Here is a 17,893-nt window from a genome sequence, read left to right on the forward strand (position 1 = left end):
CACAGAATTGAAACTGAGGGAGATCATGACCAGAATTTTAGGTCAATATATAGTCTAGCTATGTTACACTAGAACCTTTCAGAATTAAGTTTGGATATCCATTGCCCTCTTCTTCTGGTGTTTCTTTAATAAAGAAAGGAAAAAAAAGTTAAAAATTCTTTTGTATACCGTTTCAAAACTCCCCGCTATCTGCTCACCTGCTGAAATCTTTCTCTGTCTCCAGCTCTTCTTCTCCATGACCAAGACGTAATAGGTGGCGTTCATCAATGTCTAAAGCCATAATTTTCTCAAACAACTGGTTCAGGGCCTGAAGAATAAAGCAAAAAGGAGGATGGTGAGTTTCAAAGAATCAGCAGGCACCTTTATACATAACAAAAACTAGCATTTAGAAGGACAGGAAAGATGAGCATCGCCCAGACAAGAATCAAACTTGAAACATAGAAGGAAACAGGTCTCACGTTAGTCCACTTATAATTTTGAAAAAATAGTATTTTTATTGTTTTCTGATATTGACATCTATGTATACTTGGCCAAATGAATAACTAAAAACCATAAAAACCACCTACTCATTAAATCTCTGCTTCTAATTAATGAAAAGAGAAAGGTATTGGCTCAGATGCTATTTCCCCTCAAGTTGTAAGAATTCCTAAAACAATCGGCAACCACACTGAGTTTCGTCTCACTCAATACCATTTCCATGGGTTGCAGAGAACTACAAAAGTTTTTACAGTTGAAGGACAGTAAGAAGGCAGTGAATATGTAGGTAAATTACATTAAGAGGACCAGAGAGGTTGGAAAGGTAAAGTGAATTATTCAAATCTTAAGCTAAAAAGTCTAATGTTCTCTATACAACACTGCACAGAGCACTCATTTATCACAAACTATTCTGATGAAAGCAATTTAGAAGTCATTCCTTTCTACCTATGAAATATTCATATTTATGGTTCCCTTAAATCTTCATAGTTGTTATCGTACACGCACACAAACACACACACAATCATTTACCTGATTGGAATGAGTAACAATTAGAGTCCTCTGCTCTGGGAAATTGTGGTAGATGTTGGATATGATCTGGACTGCCACATCAGTTTTTCCTGTACCAGGTGGGCCCACAACCTAAAAAGAAGATGAACATATAGCAAACTACTAAGTTATCACATTGTTAAAAAGTAGAAAGTCTAGAACTCTAAAATAAAATAAATTAAAAAAATTCACTGGATGGAATCAATAACAGAATGGACAGGATAGAGGAAGAATCAGTGAACTTAGAGACAGATCAGTAATTTCCCAACCCTAACAACAGGAGAAAAGATTGAAAAAAATAAACAGAGACTCATGAATTTATGGGACAACTCCAAAAGGTCTAACATTCACATCACTAAATTTCAAGAAGGAGATGAAAACAGTAGAGGATAGATAAAAATATTTGAAAAATAATGGCTGAAAATTTCCCCAATATGGCAAAAGATATAAATCTCCAGATCTGAGCTCACTGAAACCCAAACAGAATAACCACAAAAAAATCTAAGCCCAGATATACCACAATTAAATGGCTGAAAACTAAAGACAAAGAAAAAAATCTTGACAGCAATCAGAGAAAAATAATGTATTACATATACTGAAAGGATGTTTCAAGTCACTGTGGACTTCTCATCAGAAAACATGGAAGTTGAAGGAAGTAGAATAACATTTGAAAAGTGCTGGAAAAAAAAAACAAAAACAAAAAACTATCAACTCAGAATCTATGTCCAGGGAAAATATCTTTCAAGAATGAAGGTGAATTCGAGCTATTCTCACATAAGGGAAGGCAAAGATAACTCACTGCTAGCAGAACTGTTCTAAAAAGTGATAAAAAAAAAAAAAAAAAGTACTTCAGACAGAAAGGAAATGGTACCAGAGGAAACTTTGAAACATCAGGAATGAAGGAAGAGCAGTATAAATGGCAAATATCTCTGTAAGTGTAAGAGACTGCTAGCAGAACTGTTCTAAAAAGTGATAAAAAAAAAAAAAAAAAAAGTACTTCAGACAGAAAGGAAATGGTACCAGAGGAAACTTGGAACATTTAGAATAAAAGATAATTGGTAAATATAAGAGACTATCCTTTTCCTCTTGAGTTCTTTAAAATATGCTGACAGTTGAAAGTAAAAATTTTAACATCACCTGATGGTATCCTCAATGTATTTTGGTATAATATATAACACAACTACAACATAAAAGGGGAACGTAAAGGGATCTGTATGGGAGTAGGTACCCTCCATTCAGTTTGAAGTGACAATATTGAGTCTAAGTAGGCTGTGAAAAGTTAAGCATTTATATTGCAAACCCCTAGAACAATGACTAAGAAAACACTAAAAGCTATTCAAATAACCAAGTAGAAGGCAGGAAAGGGGAAACAGAAGAATATGAAAAAAAAAGTGAACAAACAGGGAAGAAAGAAAAAATGGCAGGCCTATATTCAAACATATCAATATTTATGTTAAATATAAATAGTCTAAACACACAAACTGAAAAACAGACTGTCAGAATGGATAAAACAATATCCCCCAAATACATGCTATTTATAAGAAACTCACTTCAAATATAATGATAGGCAGAAATAAAATTATGGAAAAAGAAATATTCAAATACTAATCAAAAGAAAGCTGCAGTGGCTGTATTAATATCAGACAAAGTAGACTTCAGAGCAAAAAAAAAAAAAAAAAACTGCCAATGATGGAGAGACATTACATAATAATAGAAGGGTCAATTCGCCAAGACAATATAACCCTGAAGGTGTAAGCACCCATCCACAAAGCTTCAAAATATATTAAGTGAGGGTACAGTTCAGTGATAGAGCATTTGACCACAAAATACATAAGCAAAAACTGACAGAAGGAGAAACAGACAAATTCATAATTATAGTTGAAGACTTCAATAGTCTTCCTTCAGTAATCAACAGAAATGACAGAAAATCAGCAAGGATAGGTAAGAATTGAATAATAGCATCAACCAAATGGATCTAATTGATATTTTCAGGCATTCCACCCCACAATAACAGAATACATGCTCTTTTAAGTGCACATGAAATATTCACCAGGATAGATCATATCCTGGGCCATAAAACAAATCTCAACAAACTAAAAAGGCAAAAAACAGAAAATTGAAATCATACAAAGTATGTTCTCTGACCATAACAGACTTAGACCAGAAATCAGTAACTGGAAGATAACAGGAAAATCTCCAATTACTTAGAAATTAAACACACTTCTAAATCAGTTGTCAGCAGACTTTTTCTGCAAAGAGTCAGAGAGTAAATATTTCAGGCTTTGCAGGCCATACAATCTCTGTTACAAATACTTATTTCTGCTGTTGGTAGCACAAAATTAGCCACAGGCAATACAAAATAAATAAAGCTTTAAAAAATAAGGAAAATAAAAACAAAACCAAAAAAACAAATGGCCATGGCCACGTCCTAATAAAACTTTATTTATGAATATTGAAATGAGCAGCAAGATCTCCATATGCATAAGATGCTATAATTATCTATAAGTACTTAAATTCAGCTGGGTTTTTGTGCTTCAAATAGAACACACTCTAAAATCTGTTGCTTGCTTCTAGTCTTAATCCCTGTAAGAACATGTGTAACAGTAATTCTCTTACCATAGTCAGCCCAGGCTGCATTCCAGCACGGATAGCCTCTATCTGAGTATGAGTGAACTGAATAGTATTACTGCAAATAAAAGAGTAAAAAAAAAGTGGTTAAAAATACAGTTAATGGGATTTACCACAAATTTAGACAACATTGACCAGAGGTCTAAATATTTGCCCTGTATTTGCCCCTGTCCTCTCAATCTTTTTTTTCTTTTTTTTGGTGGGGGGGTGCTAGAGTGCTGTGATGTCAGCCTAGCTCACAGCAACAACCTCAAACTCCTAGGCTCAAACAATGCTCCTCCTGCCTCAGCCTCCCAAGTAGCTGGGACTACTACAGGTATGTGCCACCATGCCCGGCTAATTTTTACTAATTTTTTTTAGTTGCCCGGCTAATTTTTTCTATTTTTAGTAGAGACGGGGTCTTGCTCTTGCTCAGGCTGGTCTCGAACTCCTGACCTCAAGTGATCCTCCCACCTCAGCTTCCCAGAGTGATAGGATTATAGGTGTGAGCCACCATGCCCAGCCTCAATCTCTTTTGAATGACTCCCTTCACTTACATCTGCCACACTGACAGGTAAAACTGAAAGAATCTTGTGGAAAGACTACAGTTATTTTTCAGTACACTTAGCCAGCCCATCCCAGACCTTATTTGGAGTGCCAGAGTTCTACTTCCCAATATAACATCAAATATAATTCCACTTTATTAGTTATGGCACACATGCACGAGGGCTACTGCTATGCATAATAACATGGAGTCATGACGTAAGAACTCTATGCTTAAATTAAGGTAGCACTCTAAAATTTATTTCTCATAGCACCTAAAAATGTTTCTTTTTGAGTATACCATGAGTATAGAATGGCCTAAAATATGATAGAATAGAAGGAGAGAGGATTCAGAAACTGAAGTTTCTTGGGGTTTTAAAAGAATCCAAAAATCTAAAAACATTACCAACCAATTTGAAATGGTAACTATTATTTGTTAAGATTAGAATAGGTAGTGAAATTACCGTTTGGGCTGATTATAAGGATAAGGACCCCTATTAGGAATAACATGAGGTTCAACAATTAAAGTTTTTGCCTCGTCAGTGCCTTCGTCTTCTCCATCTGCATCTTTCCTTTTCTTCCCTTTTCCACTTCTTACTGGAAAGGTTATCCTACAAGACCAAAACTTTTGTTAATTTTCACACAAGGATTTACTGAGTAACTATCTTGTGCATGATACTGAATGCAGGATAACCAGATGAGTAAGAAATTATTTCTGGCCTAAAGGAACTCCCTATCTGCACATAAACTCTGAAAAAAGCAAATTTACAACCACTAAAATGGGTGTTAAGGGTGTTCGGATTGGAAAAAGTCATTCAATGACGGGAGAATTTAAAGAAACATGAAATACTTATGTCACATGCATTGTAAAGTACTTTACTCATTGTCCTTCATTTCATCAGAAAAGACTTCATGAGACAGGTGGCAACTAAGATGAGTCTTGAGGAAGTCAGACATTCAAAGATGGGAAGAGAAGACATTACTGGAAAAAAGAAGCAATAGCAGAGGCCAAGTACAAGCAGCCTCATTTTGCTTGAGTGTAGGGTACAATAGACACCTTGTTATGACACCTCTGGAATATCAAGCTTTTAAGGCAGAGGTTTTTAGTCTGGAGTTAGGAGGTGACTCTCCATAGATACCTGAGGGAAACCAATGAACTCCCTAAAATTAAACAAAACATTAATTCTCTATGTGTACTTTTTCCAGTCTTCCTTCACATTCTGAAAGGATACATAATACCCAAAATGCTAAGAATCAAAGAGGCTAAGGGGTCAGCACTTACACTGGTAAGCAACAGGAGCAATCAGCTTTTTAGCTAGGGAGTAAGTGGCTCTAACAGTAGGGTGTGTAATGGATTCAAGTGAGGAAAGGGGGCAAGGAAAGGCACTGTCATAGTAACGACTGTTGAGGGCCCAGAGAGGTAGCAGTAGGAATGGCACATGAAAAACCATGCTTCAGGCAGAATCTATGAGATATAGCAGGACTTATGGGAGTAAAAAGATTCAAAAATAATACTGAGATTTCAAGATGAGGGAATTAGAAAAATGATTTTGCCATAATAGTATTAGGAAAATATGAAGAAGACCACATTTAAGTGTTATAAAGCATATGTTTTTGGGTTTTTTTTGAGACAGTGTCTTGTTCTGTTGCCCGGGCTAGAGTGCCATGGTGTCAGCCTAGCTCACAGCAACCTCAGTCTCCTGGGCTCAAGCAATCCTCCTGCCTCAGCCTCCCGAGCAGCTGGGACGAAAGGCGTGCACCACTATGCTTAAGCTGGTCTCGAACTCCTGAGCTCAAACAATTCTCCCGCCTCGGCCTCCCAGAATGCTAAGATTACAGGCGTGAGCCACTGTACCTGGCCTTATGTGTTCTAATTTCTAGCAAAGAAAGTAAGCCCTGGGCTATCATCCACAGGTATACTGATTGTTTTACCTCCAATCCATATGAAGGAATTCGGGAAATAGCAATCAATTGCTTTAGCTACTTTGTTCTATTTACACTCAAATTTTAAAAGCTGAGTTCATTGAACAATAAATATAACTATATTGTGAATATTTAAAATTTGTGAAAGCAAGCAAGGTTAAAAGAAAAAAACATTTGTTCCTAAAAACAAAAGAAAGTTCAACATCACATTGCTGTATTACTTAGGAAATATGCCAGACTACACATAGATATTTCTTTAGTCAAATTCTATAAATATATTTATACAGTTCTCTTCAGATAATAAGCGTTTACTGATCCCTTAGAGGGTATAAAGCTACTTTTGTTGTGGTCTTAGATTCAAAAATAATAAACTTATCCCAGTGATTATACAGTAAAGGCAGGGAGTACCAAAACAAAATCCATATATAATACTCAAAACTCACTTTAGCTAACACTCCTGATGGCCTAACTTTGATAGACTACAGAATGCTTGAAAAGAGTAAACTCAGTTCTGACTTTACCTGAAAGGGGGAATCTGTAGAGCTTGGTCATCCACAGTTACTTTAACATTATGACCAGGAAAGCTGGATTTTAAATGCTCAATAGAGAGAAACGTATCATTGAAATCAAGGGTAGCAATCTGATTGGGCATTTTTGAATAATGTGCACTACTTGGGTCCCCATAGCCTAAAATGATATCATGCAGCCAGTCAGGTACCACACAATCAGTATTCATCAGGTTCCGAATAGTCTCCAGCACAGCCTGTTAGTGAAAGGACAGAAAAGGATTGTGTCAATAAGACATCTCAAACATTTGCACTTCACTGGAACGCAAAGCTGGCTGCACTAATCCAGAATTCCTGAGTGTTTCAGGGCAAGAAGCTATTTTCTGCTGACAGGTGCTTGGCTAGACTGAATCAACAGCTATATTTTCAGCTGATACCACACACTGAGTTAAACAAAAGACCAAACTTAGTAAGAACAGTTTATCCTTTAAGAGTTCATTTAGACAGAATGACATTTACCACTTGACTCCTACTGAGTAGGATGAAAATCAGACTCTCATCAACAGCAATAAAATATTATAGAACAAACCCTTAAAGAAAATGCTTCCTCTTAGAAATTCCCGGAGGTTTTTCCTCTTTATATTTCACAGTTCTTCAATGCTAAAAATCACACACAACCAGAAGCACATTAATGTATACCTCAGCTATGAAACATATCACGATTTAGAAATAATAAAGTTAGTATTGTGAGAAAAAATTTAAAAAGTGAATGAAATGATAAAAATGAAGGAAATGTCAAATAAAATTTCAGAATGAAAGAATCAGGACTACAATAAAAGGTCATTATAGTAGTTAACACATACAAGGTCAAAAGTAATTACCAAAAACCAATGCAAATTCTTAGACTTTCCAAAAGTCATTTTAACAAAGTGATCTATCCTTCACAGAAATTAGGAGGCTAGGCTATTAATTTCAAAGAATAAAATAACACAACTAACCATTTTTTAATCATGAAATAATAGGATATTATGTTAATTATATCCTTGATAATACTGACTTGTTTTATATTCTTGTACTTATCATTGCCTGAAATTCTCTTGTTCAGGTACTTGGTTACTTACTTATCATTTGTTTAATCCCCACTAAAATTTCCACAAGACCAGGTATCTAGAATAGTTTAAATAAGGAATGTGTGAATGGATGGGTAGATAAATGAGTATGTTCACTTAACAGTGATGAATAAGATGAAGGCTCCACCCTTTAAGGAAATTATAATTCTAGTAGGAAGATGAAATAAGTCCTTAACTATGATACAAAGCAGCAGAATGTGGCAAATAGTGAAGAATATTACAGTAGACGAGATGAATGCAGGGGAGACTTTTACCTTTAGGAAAGGTTTCATGGAGGAAAGTGGCATTTTAATTTGGCTACAGTAAAGGATTTGTAAAGGCGCTTTGATTTATTCCATCTTGAATGGAAAGTCACAGAAATGTTTCGAGAAGCAGAGTAAAATGATCAGTGTTATAAAGTAGGAAGAAATGTATGAAAAACAGCTGGCTGACTGTGAGGAGACTAGGGTAGAAAAAGAGGAGGCTATTGCAACTGTCCAGCCAAAAAATAAAGTATCCAGATTAGGACGGGCTGTACAAACTGGACAAGGGAGAAGGCAATACAAGAGGGCTGCTGCCCAGGTACATAACAAAACACCAACGATACCAAAAGGGCATTCTTCCTTTCCCAAAAATAGGCAAGTTAATCATTCCCTCTCTTTCCTGGATCAGAGCCTGACTGCCTCCTTTGAATTTCCATGACATTTTCACCTGCATCCTTATGGCTTTTGGCACCTTCTAACCAGTGCATGGTAGTCATTTGTCTGTATTTCTAATTTCCCTCATTAGTCGTCTAAGCTCCCTAAACGTATAAACTGTGCCTGAATCATCTTTATAAGCTCCATCTTAGCAAAATATCAGCCACACAGTAGGCACTAAATAAAATGGTCAAATAAATGAACATAAGAAAGGAATTTTTTTTAGTTTTTGGTGAAGTGACTGAGATTTACTGGCTGAAAACTGACCAAATGTGAGACAGTCTTAGGTACTGTAAAACTTGGAAACTCTTAGACTTCTCCATCCTTCATTTCCTCAGTAAATATTTATCAAGGCCATGTTATATACCAGGCACAGTTCTAAGTGCTAGGGTTATGATGATAGACAAAACAAAGACCCTGTCCTCATAAACTTGCATTCCAATAAGGAATTCAGATAAATAACAAATACATAATCATATAGCTAGCTAGCTAAAGATATACAGATAGTAGGGTAGAGAATGATGAGGGCAGATGCTACTTTAGGTAAAGTTGCCAGGGAAAGCTTCTCATACAAGGTGATGTTTAAAAAGAGTTGCCCATGTCAGGTGAGGAAATGAACCATTTAAATACTTAGAGTATTTAAATACCATGTGTAGGTAGAAGGAACACCACCTGCAACGTTTTGGCTTATTAAAGAATAGCAAAAAGGTCAATGTGGCTGGCATAGAGAAAATATATGTCTTAGAAAATGATGTTGGAGAGATAGCCAGATGACAGATAATGGCATGGCCTCTTAGATTACGGTAAGAACTTTCTAATGTGATGAGAAACCATTAAAGAATGTTGAAGTTACTTGGAGAAGTGTGTGGGGCAGAGTAGACAAGAATGGAAGCAGGGGTGTGAGGTGTCTTGGATATGGCACCAGTGGAAGTGGTGAGCTAATTAGACTTACTGATGCACTGGATGTAGAGTGTGAGACAAAAAGAAATCAAGGATATCTCCTTTGTTTTTGTGTTCAACAATAGGAGGAGACGAAGAACAAGTTCTTTTGAGCAGTTTTTTTTTGTACATCACAAAGATGGGGGGAAAAAGGGCAATAAAGTGATAGGAATGTGTAAGAAGTCTTGCACTTTGGAGGATGGAGAAAAGAAAGGCATTCTGGTATTCCTTCTGCAAAAGCTAGATGTTATCAAATGCTAGAATTGTTAAATGTTTAAGTTTTATAATATAGTTTCAAATAATAGTTTTAAAAAACTGTCCTTTACTAAAACTGTTCTCCCCACAGTTATTATAAAAGCAGAACTCCATAATCCTGAAACCTCCCTTTTCCACTTATGAGTGAAGTATAAATATATTAGATCATAGAGTGATTCAGAGTCTTGAGATTTCACATCTGTGCACTTAAAGTGAACTGCAGGTACATCTACTTTTGATTTAACAAAGGAGCCCCAGTAAATAAGTAAACAAGTTTTCTTCACCTTATACTAGGGCATAACCTGAGTACCTAATATACAAAAAGCAAGGAAGGAGGCTGACGTTTAGACTAACACCTGGATTTATTTATGTTAAGTTTTTAAAGTCCTTAAAAGACAAAAAGGATTTAACAAATGAATTTCCTTAAATTTTTATATTTAATTCATGTTAAGAATTTAAGAAGATCATTCAGAATAAAAATAAAAGCAGTGACTTTTTTTTTTTAACAAATCTTTTTCTTACCCAATATGTATGTACTTATGTCTTAAAAGTTACTTAAGTTACCACATAGTACTTTTAATTACATAGCCCCCAAATTACCTTAAAGTTATTTTCCTTTGGTTTTCTCCTCATTATTATATTGAAAGTATCATACACATCTTCTGCTCCATTTTGTATAGTATTGGTCATATCTTGTTGATACTGGTTTGGATCCAAAAACACTCTAAATGTCCTTGACTCTCCTCTAAGATTGGGTCTGGGTTCAGGTCCTAGACATTTTAAATAAGTTTGTTAAATATATATTTTTCCGATATCAAAGTAAGTCAACAGTATTTCTTTTCTACAAATGATGGGTAAACTGTCCAGACTTAACTCCAACCATTCTCTCTCCTAACAAGAATGCCCTTTACTCACTCGTTTCAAATTTCAAGAAGCTGAAAGTATTTCTTCCTTTGTCTAAATTCTTACTATTTCTTCCCACACAGTCATGTAATGTCCATGATGCAGTGCTATGAATTGCAAATATTTGGTCATGCCCTCAACTAAAATAGGAGTTCTCAAAAGACAAAGAATTTATCTTTCCTTTTGTCCATTACTTATAGGTCCTACTAATGCCTTACATATAGTAAGTACTCAATAAATATTTCCTGATTGAAGAAATATATCTATTTTAGGATTTCAGGCATAGATTTCGTATTCCTTAATTTGACAGAGGTTGATCACTCTTCTCATCCTTCCGCATTCCATACCTAATATCACCAGCATGAAAGAAAATTTCACATATATAGAAATATGGGATACTAATGGCTGAAAGCCCAGAACATTTTCTTTCCCCTTGGCCTTATCTCTCCTCTTTTGGGGGTCTAAGACCCCCAACTTTGGTCCCATTATGTGGCCTTAGGCTTATCCCACCCCTCCTCCATTGCCTTCTCTTATTTTCTTTTATTCCAGAGATGAATAGCTTAATCATGAGCAGTTTAGCAATGGCACAATCTCAAATTCACAGGTGGTAGAAACTGATTCAAGTTTCGAGGGAAGTTTAGAAACCGAATTATAAAATAAACACCTAGACATGCATGCAGTTGTAATTTAATAACAAATATTACTAGGTTATTAAGTATGACATGTCTGATTGCCTTAAGAACTAAATTTGATAGCTGATATCTCTGACATTTCACTTTGACACTTCTTGTTTTATTTTTATTGTAAAGATACATCCTTAGTCTTTCAAACACATGGTTTTGCTTGTGATTATAGCTTTCGAATTTTTTTTAGAGCAGTTTTTGTAAAACCATGGATAAGTCAAAAATTCATGTTATTTTCAAATATGAGTTCCGTCATGGAACCAATGGAGCGCAAACAGCTCGAAATGTCAATGAAGTGTTTGGGAAGAATGTGGCTAATGAATGCACAATATGTCGATGGTTTGAGAATTTCTATTCTGGTGATTTTAATCTTGAAAATGAGCCACGTGGGCGACCTGAGACCAAGGTAGATAATGATGAGCTGAAAGCTGTTGTGGAAGCGAATCCATCTCAACCTACCAGTGAACTAGCAGCAAGGTTTGATGTTACTATTCCAACAATATTGGGCCACTGGAAACAAATGGACAAGGAGCTGTATATTAATAGATGGGTTCCACATGAATTAAATGAGTGTTGGAAGAGAAATCATCTCGAAGCTTACCTTTCTTTGCTGTCACTACATAAAGGTGAACTATTTCTACGTCGTATTGTTACGTGTGATAAAAAAATGGATTCTTTTTGACAATCTCAAGCATTCGGCACAATGGTTGGATAAAGATGAAGTGAAAAAACACAGTCCAAAACCGAATATCCATCAAAAAAACCTAATGGTCTGTTTGGTGGTCCAGCACTGATATTATCCACTATAGTTTCATGAAACCTGGTCAATCGATTATAGCAGATGTCTGCTGCAACCAATTGGATGAAATGATGAGGCTACTTGCGATAAAGCAACTGAGACTGGTCAATAGAGACAGGCCAATCCTCTTGCAAGACAACACTCAACCACGTTGCACAAACGACGCTGCTCAAACTACAGAGGCTGGACTTGGAAACTCTGTCATCCACTGTATTCACCAGACCTTGCACCAACTGACTACCACTTCTTCCAAGCTTTAGATCCCTCCTTGCAAAGAAAAATATTCAATTCTCAACTAGCTGTGGAAAATGTCTTTCGCAATTTCACTGCCACTCACTCTCCAGGCTTCTTTGCTGCTGGCATAAACAAGCTACCGTTAAGATAGCAAAACTCTGTTGATAGTTTAGGTGCATACTTTGATTAATTGTACTGCTTCTTGTTTAAGACATAATAAACTATACTTTCGATTCAAAAATCAGACATTTCATATTTAGTGACCTAATACAAAGGCAGTCAGGATGACGGAAGAAAAAATTTCAAAGAGATAATCAGTGAAAGCATTAGAAATCAAACAGCTGACTAACCCTGGAAAGCAGTGTTTTTAAATGGGGTAAAGCTGACATCTTAGGTAGGCCAATTCCTTCTATAAGACAGTTCTGTTTAGATGCTTAGCATCCCTGGCCCTTATACACCAAATGCCAATAGCTTGCCACTGCCCACCTCTATGCCAGTCATTTGGCAACCTAAATATCACCCATGCGTTTCCAAATGCAGGACACTTTGGTTCCCAATTGAGAACTACTGCTACAATGAATCAAAACAGTAAAAATTAAAATGGAAAAATTAGGCAAAGCTTTGAATAAAGATGATTTCAAAAGATCTTATCCTTTCCAATATCTAACAGAAATTTTGAAACCACATTACCTATTTCTAAAACTGCATGGTAAGTAACCTACACATATTTTATACAAAATCCTGTGTGAATTTAGTATGTGAAACAACTAAAAAATATTACCTAAGAAGCCAAAAGGAAAAAAGGCGAAGAAATTTTTCATTCTATACACATACTCATTTAAAAATAGAAATCACCATACCATCTTCAATGACACGCCCTTTATCATCCAGCATGCCCTGGATTTCACAGCCTCTGACATAAACCAGGCCAACCTGCTCAATAAAAGGTCTCCTCCGGTCAAACTTAGTGCCATAAGGTTTTGTGGGGCGCACAGTAATTAAAAAGCATACATCATGCTTACGAAGACCTGGTAAAACATAAAGACATTTTCATTTATGAGAATTTCATTGTTTTCATTCTTTTGTTGGCAAATTCTCAACATCTTATCTTTGGAAGAGAGATATAAAATATATTTAAAACATCATGGGTGACCAGTGATTATTATTGTACCATAACACAATTATGGGTTTTCCTATAATCTTTAATACTCAATAGTGGATAGTAATAATTAAAATGAAATCATTATATTAAAATTACAAATTTTCATGCCTTGAATAAGCCCTCCAAGTCATGCTACAGCTCCAAAATTGGACACTCATCATCATTCTTATTTTTAACATTCTTAATAAGTAACCAAAAATATGATTGGCCTATAATCCATCTATATCACATTTAGCAGGTTTCTAACATCAGTTTAAACTATCTATCAGTGTCATTCTACTGACAGCCTAATGCTATTTCACTAAAACAGATCAACTCAAGAATAATTTATCAAGGCACAAAAGTACTGTTTACAGAAAATATCTTGAGAAGGATAGTTGAATATATATAGTTTCAGTTGGCAAACAGTGAAAAATTTTTAAAAGTGAATGCCAAGAAACAGGAGACTTATGCCAAGTCCATAGCTTCTCAATCATTAGACCAAATAATGGACTCAAATGGCTTCCCAGTTCTATTAAAAGTATAGGTACTAGAAGACAAGGGACATAAAATTAGACCTCATAGCGTGTAACATCATACCATTTAATCTTCCTTTCTTTTCTGATCTGTTTTTATTAGATAATAAATGACATAAATGTAAATGCAACAATTTGTTTGCTCATAACCTTGGTAACAAGGTAAAACTAAATCAAATCAGCAATGTGAGTGTGTGGATAATACTGAAACCATTTTGTTTTAATTTGAAGTGGTTTTAGGGTGTGGGTAAGGTAGAAGTGATAACTCTGATTCCTAACATTGACTTTATTATTTTCCAATACATTCTATGCAAAGCAGGAGAAGCAATGAAAACTAAAGGGAACTATTCCACTAGCTGAGTTGTACTGCTTGCATGACGTCCGATTTGCACAACTCATTAAAACTCCTAAGTCTTAAAACCAAAGAAGTGGCGATGAGAAGTCATTTAGTCCCTACCAATGTAGGAGTCATTTTTTGGCATCACTGAGGGATGACCTCTTGTTCCTTCCTAAAGCAGATTATTTTACTGTGGGACATCTTAGATTTACATTTTAAAAAATCTATAGTATAATGAGCTCAACTATCTCTATCTCCTTCTAATCATTTGGTATCCACCCTATCCCAGCTGTACTTTTTGGTGCAGAATCCTGCATTTCAGTTTCATTAATTCCATTTCCTTAATTTTAAATTAGGGTATTGGAGAAGATTGAAGGGATAAGAGGAATGTCTTATAGCTGCAGTTCCCAACCCCCGGCCATGGCCCGGTACCGGTCTGTGGCCTGTTAGGAAATTGGCCAAGCATCACTGTCTGAACTCTGCACCGCCTCCACCCCCGGTCCATGGAAAAATTGCCTGTCTTCCATGAAACCAGTCCCTGGTGTCGAAAAGCTTGGAGACCACTGTTTTATAACATTTAGTTTAAAAATCTTCAAAACTGTCCTCTGTTTTTATAAAACATTCATTACTGTTTACAGACTTATCTTTCATTTTTTGCTCTCATTTTCCATTTGGTTACCCTATATGTGATCAATATAGGGGCTGACTTTGGCCCTGATCTCTATGAAAACACTTTTCTCCCCATTATACCCTGTATTATGAATCACTTGTCCCATAAAACTCTATCGTTCCTTGTGTTGCCCATCAAAATTTAACCATTCTGGTTCTCACTCTACCAGAGATTGATGATTAAAAGGAAGAATACAAAAAGACTGTCTCATGTTCTTCTGAGAACAGTCAGTAAAGGGGCAAATGGGATGTTTGGGTAAAACACTCTTTTGTTTTCCTTAACTCCAAAATGCAGATCTGTCATCTATAAAGGGTCCTTTTTTTTTTTTTTTAAATTTCCAACTGTTACTACTTCTGGGGGTACCCAATAAGTTATTTCAGTTTATTACTTTGCTATGCAAAACACTATTGTGTTTCTCAAGGTGCACATTATTCTAGATGTGTAATGCACCAGACTGGAACTCTTTTGAAGAATGCAGGAGTCACAAAAACAATCTGTCCCAAACTATACCCATTACACAGTAGTGATCTGTTAAACATTTGGCCTGCTTCATTGGATTGTTCAGAATTCTTTGATAACTATATCATATAGTTCCTATAGTTATAAACAGCTATATGGGGAGCAAAAATTTCTGAAAACTGATCCATTAAGGTACTGTCGCTTTCCTTCTGGCATGCCAAGAAGGTAGAAGGAGATGAAATCCACCGGCTACTGTTTCTCAAAATAGGGCACCAAGTAAGACCTTTCAGACAGCTGGGAGAAAAGTATAAAAGTGACAATTAAAAATCAGTGCATATGCTACTTTTGGCACAGGTGTTATTGATGTTATTGATGCTGTATGTGAAAGTCTATAAAAAGCCAACAGGTAGCTTCATTTTTGAAATACGAAACTACCTTCCCATTCATCTTTGATGTGATCTCTGACGTTCAGATTGATGGTAACATCTGCACGAACTCGAGTTGGCCAGTTTTCACCTATGTTGGGTTTGGCAACTTCAACTACAGTAAAAGCCACAATGGGCTGGGCCATTCGTGCCCAACCTCCAAACACTACACCGCCATATTCGGATTGCCTGAAAACCAAAGACATAGATGATTAGTCAAACAAAAAAATAACTTTCCCCCAACTTTTAAACCAGTAAAACTAGTAAGATATTCATACATTGTGAAATCATTACCAGAATCAACCTAATTAACATATCCGTCACCACACATAGTTACCATTTTTTTGTGTGTGGTGAAAATGCTTAATATCTACTATCCTGACAAATTTCAAGTACATAATACATTAACTATAGTTACTACGCTGTACATTAGGTCCCCAGAACTTATGCACCTTATAACTGAAAGTCTATACCCCTTCCAACATCTCCCCATTTCTCCTACCCTCAATCCCTAATAACACCCTTCTACTCCGTTCCTGAGTTCAACTTTTTTAGATTCCGTATGTAAAGTGAGAGCATCAGTATTTATCTTTCTGTATCTGGCTAATTTCATTTAGAATAACGTACTCCAGGTTTATCCATGTTGTCAAAAAGGGCGGGACTTCCTTCATTTTAAATGCTGAATAATGTTCCATTGTGTGTATATAGATACACCACATTCTCGCTATCCCATTTATCCCTCCATGGACAGTTCAGTTGTTTCCATATCTTGGTTATTGTGAATAATGCTGCAATGAACATGAGCAGACAGGTATCTCTTTGGGACAGTGATTTTACTTCCTTTGGATAAATAAATACGCAGAAGTGGGACTGCTGGATCATACGGCAGTTCTATTCTTAATTTTTTGAGGAACCTCCACACTATTTCCATAATGAGTATACTAATTTACATTCCCACCAACAGGATTCCCTTTTCTCCATATCCTTGCCAACTTTTGTTACTTCTGACTTTTTGATAATAGCCATTCCAATAGTGTGAACTGATATATCATTGTAGCTTGGATTTGCATTCCCCAATGATTACTGATGTTGAATTCCTTTTCATCTACCTGTTTGTCATTTATATGTCTTCTTTGAAAAAATGTTTTTCAAGGTCCCTTGCCCATTTTTAATTTGGCTATTTGGTTTTTTGCTATTGGGTTATATTATTCAGTTTCATTTTGAGGATATATACATATACACACACACACACACACACACACACACACACATATTGATATATATATATATACACACACACATACAAATAAAAAATATCCTTATCAGATATATGGTTTGCAAATATTTTCTCCCATTCCATACAGTTGCTTTTTCATTTTGTTGATTGTTTCATTTGCTGTGCAGAAGCTTTTTGGTTGATGTAGTCCCTACTTGGCTTTTTTTGCTTTTGTTGCCTATGCTTTTGGTGTCATATCCAAAAAATCACTGCCAAGACCAATTTCATGGAGCTTTTCTCCTATGCTTTCTTCCAGGAGTTTCACAGGTTCAGGTCTTATGTTAAGTCTTTAATCTATTTGTAGTTGATTTTTGTGTAAGGTGTAAGACAGAGATCCAATTTCACTTTTTTGCATGCAGATATCCAGTTTTTCCAACACCATTTATTGAAGTGACTTTCCTCTCCCCATTGTGTATTCTTGGCACATGCATCAAAGATTAGTTGAGCAGACATGTGTGGGTTTATTTCTGGGCTTTCTATTTCCTTCCATTGGTCTGTCTGTTTTTATGCCAGTACCACACTGTTTTGATTATTATAGCTTTGTAAAACAATTTGAAATCTGGAAGCATGATGTCCCCAGCTTTGTTCTTTTTGATCAAGATTGCTCTAGCTATCCAGGGTCTTTTCATGTTACTAATTAGCATCCTTTCATTTCAGTCTGAAGAACTCTCCTTAGTATTTCTTCTTCTTCTGCTGCTTCTTCTTTTTTGAGACAGGGTCTCAATATGTTGCCTGGGCTACAGTGCAGTGGTGTCATCATAGTTCACTACAACCTTAAACTCCTGGGCTCAAGTAATCCTCCCACTTCTAGTAGCTAGGGCTTCAGG

The 17,893-nt window shown here is 35.9% G+C and overlaps 1 protein-coding gene across 1 annotated transcript in view; it reads right to left on the bottom strand.

The window, feature by feature from the left end:
- The window catches only part of AQR (aquarius intron-binding spliceosomal factor), a 100,278-nt gene that overhangs the window by 28,277 nt on the left and 54,108 nt on the right, over positions 1-17,893 (bottom strand). The window contains exons 14-21 of the mRNA XM_012649118.1: positions 15,801-15,979; positions 13,083-13,250; positions 10,204-10,373; positions 6,618-6,859; positions 4,638-4,784; positions 3,640-3,709; positions 1,006-1,116; positions 198-307 (exon numbers count right to left, since the gene is read on the bottom strand). Coding sequence (XP_012504572.1) covers positions 198-307; positions 1,006-1,116; positions 3,640-3,709; positions 4,638-4,784; positions 6,618-6,859; positions 10,204-10,373; positions 13,083-13,250; positions 15,801-15,979 — 1,197 coding nt within the window. The remainder of the gene's footprint in view (positions 1-197; positions 308-1,005; positions 1,117-3,639; positions 3,710-4,637; positions 4,785-6,617; positions 6,860-10,203; positions 10,374-13,082; positions 13,251-15,800; positions 15,980-17,893) is intronic.

Source organism: Propithecus coquereli, unplaced genomic scaffold (genome assembly GCF_000956105.1).
Source record: "Propithecus coquereli isolate 6110/MARCELLA unplaced genomic scaffold, Pcoq_1.0 Scaffold3, whole genome shotgun sequence".
In the NCBI taxonomy this organism is placed as follows: domain Eukaryota; kingdom Metazoa; phylum Chordata; class Mammalia; order Primates; family Indriidae; genus Propithecus; species Propithecus coquereli.